This window comes from Rutidosis leptorrhynchoides, chromosome 4, assembly GCF_046630445.1.
Source record: "Rutidosis leptorrhynchoides isolate AG116_Rl617_1_P2 chromosome 4, CSIRO_AGI_Rlap_v1, whole genome shotgun sequence".
In the NCBI taxonomy this organism is placed as follows: Eukaryota; Viridiplantae; Streptophyta; class Magnoliopsida; order Asterales; family Asteraceae; genus Rutidosis; species Rutidosis leptorrhynchoides.
Window position 1 is genome coordinate 67,437,490 of NC_092336.1, and position 9,927 is coordinate 67,447,416.

Consider the following 9,927-nt stretch of genomic DNA (forward strand, 5'->3'; position numbering starts at 1 on the left):
GAGTGTTGACCAACTCGAGTTGTGATTTTGATATTGTGATAAATGTAATAGGTGCGTTACATTGAAGTGTTCAAGCTCGGTTATCTTTCACCAAGAGATTTTGAGGTGAGTGGAATAATTATGCATTCGTGTATATGGCGTGTTTATTTGTGGGTGTTATGGTATGAACCATCGAGCCGGTAGTACCATAGCATGTGTGTAAATTGATGTGAACCACGAGCCGGTAGCATCGAGTGTGAACCACGAGCCGGTAGCACTATAAAATAATTGATGTGAACCACGAGCCGGTAGCATCGAGTGTGAACCACGAGCCGGTAGCACTATAAACAAAGTGTGAACCACGAGCCGGTAGCACTATAAACGAGTGAGACTCAATGCGTATGGTGTGAACCACGAGCCGGTAGCACCATAGCGTCATGGTTAACCATATTAAGATTTGTTGATATTTAGCATGCTAAATTATTTATGGTTGTGTTGAGTATATGCTAACTCGGTTATGTTATTGTATGACTTGTTAAGTGTTTGAGGTTGATGACATGCTTTTGTGTTACACGTTTCGTACGAGGTATCTTGTGTTGTGATTGCAAATAGATGGGCGATATATATGTATGTGTAATTATTGCATTCACTAAGCTTTGCTTACCCTCTCGTTGTTTACCACTTTTATAGGTTCGGTGTTGGACAAGGGTAAGGGCATCGTTTTGGACTAGGGATCCCGCTTGTTGCTAAGGGACGCTTTTGGTTTTAGTAGCTCTCGGAGTTTGACCGATAGTTGGGTAGTTTAATCCCAAACGCCATGCTCATTGTGTAGTTTGGAACTTAAACTTTTTGGTGGTCGAAACTCCTAAATTGTACTAAACTTGTAATTTGGGTCGTGTGGGCCCCGCTTGTAAAACTTTAATTTTATGTTTGAAACATGTTAGTTTTACATATTTGGTTGTATGGTAAAAAACGTTTTGTCTAAAAGTGCCGGGAACTAGTCAATCTTTTCGCGGTTAAAAGTCCCGGGGACAGCCAGATATGGCGCGGCGCGCGGGCCATATGGCGCGGCGCGCCGATGGTCTGCAACAGAAATTTTTTTTTTATTTCGTATTTTCACAAGGTTTTGTCGGGTGTTGGTTTGGGTTGTTACAGTATTATTGTAAGGATAATAACAAGTATAATCTAGTTATAATTTAAATGTCATTAGTTGTTATTATTATAAAGAATTTTATTATTTACATGGTTATTAATAATTATCAATATTTTATATATAACATCATAAGAACTATCATTTATATTGTTATTACTATTATTATTATTAATGTTATTACTTTTATAATGATAAATACAAATATTATTAAATATTATTATTATTAGTATTATTCTTAAATATTGCTTCAATTACTATAAATATTATTATTCTGTATTAACAAAGACCAAGTATCCTGTATATATTTATATTATTATTAGTATTAATATTTTTATTATTAAAGATATTATTATGATTTATATTAATTATTAATGGTAATTTGATAAAATTATAAATAAAATAAATCAGTTTCATGTTTCAATCGGCTTTTGGATCTGTCTGCACAATTGTTATCTATCATTATCACATGTACAAATCAGTTTTAACCTCTACAGCAAGTCCAAAATCAGTTAGACATCGTATTCGTTCTTTTATTTTTTTTTTATCTTTTTCTGTGTCTGTGATCCATATGGATTCTGTATATATCGATTAAGCTGTGTGATAAACCAACGAATTCCCCATTCATCTTTATCAAATATCTGCTACCTGATACTCCTTATCAATTTAAACAGAAAAATTAAAAACAAATTTTTTAGAAAACCGTCGGTTTCCCTGTTTCTTTTTGATTTTCCAAAAACCTCGAATTTGTATCTCATTTTAAATTCTATAAATGTGAAGATGTCAGAAATCTTTTACTTAAACTCTCTGCAAAGTTGCAAGTGCTAATTCTTCATATCGAGTTTGAATCATCGAGTCAAAGTTTAGTTTTCAAAAAGTCAACAAAGGTGTTCATAGCAAAATTCGTAATCATCTGGATGTATTAATTCAAATTGACGATTCAGATAGTTTCTAACAACGATTTGAAAACTTTTTCGTGTTATAAGTATGGCCTAAAACATTCAAAAAGATCGAATTTGATTTTTAGTTTATTTATTTAATTTTTTTTTTTTGTTCTTCGTAACAGCTAAAGCTGTCTGTTTCATTTTTTTTTTAAATTCAATTCATCTAAACGAGTGTATAGGATTCTGTTTTAATACCCAAATCCAATAGTTAATTCACTAGTATGAATATCCTGATCACTGGTCGACTTGTTGCAATTGAAGAAGATGAAATATAGACAGAAGAATAAACGGGTTATCTATATTAGGATTCAGTTTTAACCAGGAAATTAGAAACAGATGAGTGGTTAAGTGATGGTGTCGGGATACAAGAGGTCTTGGGTTCAATCCCTGCGGGGTGCAATTTTTTTTTTAAATTGAGCTTATGAGGTTCGTGAATCCGAGGTCAGCCCTGCATTGTTCAGTTATTCAATATTGTCATATGTATTTTTACTACAAAATACAATAGGTAAGTTCATTTGATTCCCTTTTACTCTTTACATTTTTGGGACTGAGAATACATGCGCTACTTTTACAACTGCTTTATTAAATGCTTTTGAAATATATCTTGAACTGCGAATACATGAAATGCTTTTATAAATGTTTGACGAGATAGACACAAGCAAAACATTCCTCGAATGAATTATTATGCAGACAGAGGTTTTGCGGATTATTATTGAATTATGTGGACATGATAATTGCCACCATTGAATTATGTGGACATGATAATTGCCATCATTGAATTACGTGAACATGATAATTGCCACCATTGAATTATGTGGACATGATAATTGCCACCAGTTGATGTGAATGTTATATATCGAGAGAATGATTTTATACACAGGTTATGTGTATGTTTTTTTTGTGCACAAGATAAGTGTACGGTTACTATGATTTATGAAATGGTTTTGTACACGAGAAAGATGTACTGTATTTAAAAGATATCGCATGTACATTACAGGTGGGTATAGGATTCGGGCCCATTTGTACCATGCAGCATTTAAATTTTGTGGTCTATCAAAATGATGAATTTTATTGTTTTATGATAAACCTATGAACTCATCAACCTTTTGGTTGACACTTTAAAACATGTTTATTCTCAGGTACGAAAGAAATCTTCCGCTGTGCATTTGCTCATATTAAGACATTACTTGGAGTCATTCATGACATATTTCAAAAGATGTTGCATTCGAGTCATCGAGTTCATCAAGATCTTTATTAAGTCAATTATAGTTAGATATATTATGAAATGGTATACATGTCATCAATTTTCGATGTAATTAAAGATGATCTTTTCAAAAACGAATGCAATGTTTGTAAAATGTATCATATAGAGGTCAAGTACCTCGCGATGTAATCAACTGTTGTGGATCGTTTATAATCGATATGGACTTCGTCCGGATGGATTAGGACGGGTCATTTCAGCTTCCGCCATGCATAAGCCCTGAAGGCCGCCTAGCGCTTAAGCCCTGACCGGAGAACGTCGCATCCAGCGCATATTTCGGATCACAAATAACAGAACGTATCATCATCTGACACGTGTCCCCGAACTATCCGGTGGATCTATCACTATAAATAGACCCCTTGGGTCGTCATTTTACACATTCAGACATTCTGACAACTTGTGAGCAGAGACTTCATCTCTCTCTTTCTCACAGTACTTTCTCTCACTAGAAGTCATCCGGCAAACAGCTTAACGCTCAGCGGACACAGATTGATTAAGCCACCCCACAAGTTTCTATACTTGTGAACCGGGTCTGCAGGGATCATTTCCCGAGAGTAAACATCAATCGGCAACACTCCCCCACTCTTAGCTAGATACTTCTAGTATTGTGCTGATACACTAAGCCTTTACCTCATAAGGAAATAGGTATCAACAATAAGAAACAATAAAACCAAACAAGAACCACCGAAGCCTTGGCTTGAGTGATATGGGGTGAGATTCAACTTAAGGTACTGCCAACCCAGATTCGATTCTTACTCAAACCATGAGTTTTCAACCTTTGATGGTACTACCAACATCAATGCGAGTTGGGAAGGTCTTGGAAGGTTTTTTTTTTTAACATCCGATGGTACTGCCAACATCGTCACTAATTGGGTTTCCTCCTAACGTGTGTGGGTGGCATATGATCGCGAATGTGGTTAATTCCCCTCTTGATGATGCCGATATCGTCGTTCGAATAAAAACCAAACAAGAAGAAGGCATGCCCGAACACCAAAACAGACTATAATAACGTACGTAATCCAACCTCCAAAAGTCGGTCGAAAACTATCTACCGCAACATTTAACACTATAAACGAAGAAGAAACCGCAACAAAAACCTCACAAGTCTTCAGATTAAAAAAATTCTCAACTCGGCCTGGGGACTTTTCTACCCTTGCCCTTTTTTAACCAAATTAGCGTTCATGAGCTTAGCTTCCACACGAATACCCTTGTGATCTTTCATAACAGACTCAAAATTGGAATACTTGCTCGTACAAGGACCAACATTGCCCAAATCACCCGCGTGAATCCAAACTTTCATCAGGCTAGTCAACTAGTCTTCAAGTTTCTGGATGTCCTCCCACAAGCGAAGTTATCGTCCTGATCGCGCAAGATAAAAGACCCACCGTCATCTGCTTTCGTCTTGTTCTTCTTTGTTAACTTAGCACTATCCTTCTCTTAATTATAAGGAACATTTTTGGCCGAAGCCACCTCCAACTCATTTTGTTTTTGGAGTTTATTCCAAGCTTTTGACAACTACTTTCATAATCCTTCTCTTAGCAACTGTTAAAACCTCTCCAATAAACCCTGCAACCTTGCTAATGTTGTTCGATGACATGAATTTAGCAGGAACACCTTTCAGTTCGAACCATACAAATCTGACAGAACCATTGGCCACATCGAAAAAGGGAGATACATACACAAAATCATCCGAACCAGAGACAAGGGACCTGATTTTAGAGAAACTATCACAGTGAACGCATACAAAATAATACAACCGAAAGGCCCAATCTTGATTACATGAGATACAATCACTTTACGATCCACCAAATACATCTTCAATTTCTCATCAGTCATATGAACCCTATCTAATAACACAAAACTGAGGGCCAGGTTATCCACCTCAAACCTGTTAGGAGTAAGCTTACACCCGAAATTAGAAGCCGACAAAGGAGGCTGTCGAGCTCCGCCGCATGGTTCTGTTCTAAATAATGGGGTTACAAAACATGGTTCTGTTCTAAATATTTTGTGTTAAACAAGTTTATTTCGTAATTTTACATCTCGCTATTAGTTGTATAATGTAGCATCATATGACCGCAGTGAAGAGCGGCTAGACTCTCCCCTTATTGTGTAAGAAAAACATAATAATGTTATCAGTTTTGTCATGTAACTTTATATGTTCAACAACACCATATGTATTGTCCGCTATATACATTTTCACAATTTCTTGAAAACGTCAAGAATATCATTTTCCTTTTACAATGTCTCAAAATAATTATCTAATTTCAGTTTTTAGGGTTTAGGTCTAGAATAATTTGGTTAACAATACAATTACCAATCACCATACAATTCCACCTTCCACTAGGATGTTTTCTCACTATATATATATATATATATATATATATATATATATATATATATATATATATATATATATATATATATATATATATATATATATATCATCTTGATCTGGATTGCAACTAGAAAGTAAAGAGAAGCTATACAACATAACCTAACCTAGGTTCACTTTTCATCTTGTCATGGTTTAAGTACAACTTTTGTTTTGACAAAATTAAGATACACAACATTCAAAACGTTCATTTTAAGTTAACTTGATTTGGTCTTTCATATTTTAGAATCCAAGTCCAATTTTTTATTTTATTTATTTATTTTTGACAAAAATAACACATACTTCATATAGAAACAAGAACGTTTTCCTAAAGAAAACGAACTCAACCAAAAAGTTTCCAAAAACTGTCAGCGGTCAAAAACCCAGAACAGAGCAAAATCACATTAAAACTCCGTTGGTGTGTTTTACCAGTCGGTTAAACGATTTCCTAAATAAAAATAAATAAAACCAAAAAAAAAAAAAAAAAAAAACCCACACCACAGGCTAAGATTTATTATCTTGTATACAGATTGATTTCTGATCTGGTACCTACTTGCAAACAAACCTAAAAACCTACAACATAACCTTTTTTAATAGACACTGAATTCCTTTTTTTACCTTCTAGAGTGCATGGATAGGATTGTGGTTCGAATCGATCTTAGATGTTCTCGGACCAGGATTATTCTCATGAAATGCAGATTGCCGACTCAGTCCACCACCAACTAGTTTCAGTGATGTCGGTGCACCATCACCAATTGATTCCCCTAATGTTAGCTTTGACATCCCGACAAGATCATCCACGTTAATTGGGCTCTTTGAATGAACAGCTGTTGGCTTAAGTACTTCATGCGTCTCTGTTTTGCCTGATGAAGATTGATCTTGACCCGACATTAGTCCAGGCCAATACGGGATAACAGGTATAAGTTGAGGTATGTATGCTGGGACCATAACCGGATACAAGCATTGTGAACCCTCAAGATTTGACGGTGCGTTTAATGGGTCGTTGTGTAGATCAACTGTACTCGAGTTTGCAGAATCCATTGACTCGCATTCTTCTTCCTCTAATGTTGTCGGTATGGTCAATGGGTTGTTGATGGATAGAGCCTCTAATTGTGATGGGTTCCCAGCAGGGTAATCATTGGAAATCATTTGTGTATCTGGGGACTACAAATATTCAAAAAAGAAAAAGAAAACATAAATTAGAAGTTATTACGATCTGACCTACTTGATTGATATGATTAAACTTGATATTTATATCAATGATGATACAAAGGTTTATTGGATGAGTAGATTGGGTAACGGATCAAAAAGGTATTTTAGGTACAGATCGAGATGGGTAGGTTGACCCAAAAACACAAGTAAAAAAATTAAATTAAAAAATAAAGATAATTAAGTTTTGTGAAATAAGAGTTCTCAAGATACTTGGACCACCTTTCAACCCGTACACTAATTTTCTAACTACACGCATTTGATAATTTAGAGATATAAACATAACCAGATAAAACTATTTATAAGTAAATGGTCAAAATGCCATCTCCAGCCTAATTTTATTGGCTAAACAATATGTAAAATTATGAGCAATTAAGTAATACTTACATCATCAGCAACAATATCGAAGAGGCTGGACCGTCTCTTTCTCCTAGACATATTGGTTTGTCTGATAAAATATTTTTGGGCATGACTTGCAACTTGAGTTGGTGTTCTTGTAATTACATAGTTTCTTGCTATACCTCGCCAATCGCCTTTTCCAAGCTTTTGTAAACCTAATAGAAACATCCTATGTTCTTCCTCTGTCCATGGTACACCTACAAACCAGATACCCATATCACAAAAAGATACAAACTTTCATACCATTAACTACAATAGACCACAAAAAGATACAAACTTTCAAACCCATCACATGATTAAATTGTCATCATATTAGCATATCAACCTAAGCATCCCAAAATGTAAAAAATGCCCAAAAAAGTAGACTAGATGATTATATCAAACATTATTATTATTATCATTGTCATCATATTTATATAACATAGCATACACCACAATTCGTCTATATTTAATGTTGTCAGAGTAATGCTTCTATATAGTTCAAAATACATTTTTCGAATCAAAGTTTTAACATCAATTTGATCACAAACTGTAATCAAATATAAAAGCAGTTAAAGATAATATCTATAGTTAGTAGTACAACTGAAATACTTATTACAAAAATTAATACACATAAAATTAATTAAAACTGAATGAAAGCTACGAACTTTGATTAAAATCATCAACTAAAAGATTTGGCAAACATGAATGGCAGCATAAAACATATGTAAATTATATATAGAGGCTAATTTTGAACCTTTTTTCCTTTCACGGCCAGAAGACGACCCGGCAACAAAGTCCTCCGACCCGTACCCGTCTGCAGCGGCGTTATGATCCGGCGTATCACCCGGCGAATCAAGATCATTACCACCACCACCGCCGGAAAAGCCATTCAAAAAGTTGCTGCTGCTACCGGATCCAGTATAATGACTCAAGTTACCCATACTAGCACTCTTTCGAATCGACCCATCAGTAATCCGGACCCCAAATAACTTAACACCACGATTAGGGCATGTTCTAGAATTATGACCATTGTTGCTGCAATGAGAACATCGCCTGGTCATGATTTATTAATTGATCGATAGATTAATCACTTGTGTGCTTCCAATTGATCGATTGCAGATAGATATAAAAGGTTAGGGTTTATAATTGGTGGTGTTTAATTTAAAAAGGGGAAGTTGTGAATCAAGGAAATTTGGATTAGGTAATTAGGGATTTGGATTTGGGGTGACGTTGGTGATGGAATATTATTAAAATTTTGGATGGATTAAATCAAGTGTCGAGTATTTTATAGAAAGAGATGAAAAGGAACATGATCCATTTGCCAAATAAATGCGTAAATAGTATGGACCAAGTATATAATTCATTTTATCCTTTACTTATATTAAATTGGTAAATATAGTCCTCGTGTTATAAATAATATTGTGCTTACCTTTGTTCGAGTTTTTTTTTTTTTTTTTTTTTTTTTTGAAAAGCAAGTAGTCGTCATCGAATACTCTTATTTGTCATGCACGCAAGCGCTTTCGAGAGGAAATTCAAATCACATTGCAGGAACCCGATCCTTAGACCATCCCGAGAGACATGAGGATTAAGTGTGAATCCTGAATGAATCCGGGAGAAAACCCCTTTGGGTCAATCTGGAGCTCCATCTTTCAGGCAGATTGATTAATAAGATGGAAGAGTGAGGCTCGAACCCATGACCTAAACCTCAAGCCCCACACACAAGGTGTGGGGATAGCACTGACGCAAGCCTGCAATGATTTGTTCAAGTATCTCTTAGACCATCTTTAATCATGATTGGTAAAATGGGCGTGTTAATGAGTAGGGACGAGGTGTTTGGCGAAATTACTGATAAACTGGTAAATAATTAGTGATGGAACTTGAAGATTTTGATTAGAGGCGAAAGTGAACATACCTATATATATTTTTTAAAATATCATCACTCGTGACACACTTAGGCATATAATGTTATAGAATGAATACCCTCGTGAATATCATTGATGATATTAGATATTATTTATAGACTACATAAAACCCTAAACCTACGTAAAATCCCTAACGAACTCAAACCCACAATGTTGGGCCACTATCTTACGATCTAACACTCCCCCGCAGTGCGAACAACGAAATCACGAAAGTTCGGAGTAGAGCAAAACAATAAACATTAAATAAATAGATAAAAGATGAAATGTCCCGTTCATATTGATTATAAACGTTCCATATTAATTGATTTCGTTACGAGGTTTTGACCTCTATATGAGACGTTTTTCAAAGACTGCATTCATTTTTAAAACAACCATAACCTTTATTTTATCAATAAAGGTTTTAAAAACATTACGTAGATTATCAAATAATGATAATCTAAAATATACTGTTTACACACGACCATTACATAATGGTTTACAATAGAAATATATTACATCGACATATGTTTCTTGAATGCAGTTTTTACACAATATCATACAAACATGGACTCCAAATCTTGTCCTTATTTTAGTATGCAACAGCGGAAGCTCTTAGTATTCACCTGAGAATAAACATGCTTTAAACGTCAACAAAAATATTGGTGAGTTATAGGTTTAACCTATATATATCAAATCGTAACAATAGACCACAAGATTTCATATTTCAATAC

General features: G+C 34.8%; 1 protein-coding gene across 1 annotated transcript; it reads right to left on the bottom strand.

Annotated features, from left to right (window-relative positions):
- Positions 1–6,189: 6,189 nt before the first annotated feature.
- On the bottom strand, positions 6,190–8,575 carry LOC139839712 (transcription factor MYBS3-like). The gene is made up of 3 exons (XM_071829849.1): positions 8,050–8,575; positions 7,302–7,510; positions 6,190–6,869 (listed from the first exon to the last, which is right to left on the bottom strand). The coding sequence occupies exons 1-3, from the start codon at positions 8,354–8,356 to the stop codon at positions 6,327–6,329; spliced, it is 1,059 nt and encodes a 352-aa protein (XP_071685950.1). The 5' UTR covers positions 8,357–8,575; the 3' UTR covers positions 6,190–6,326.
- Positions 8,576–9,927: the final 1,352 nt, after the last annotated feature.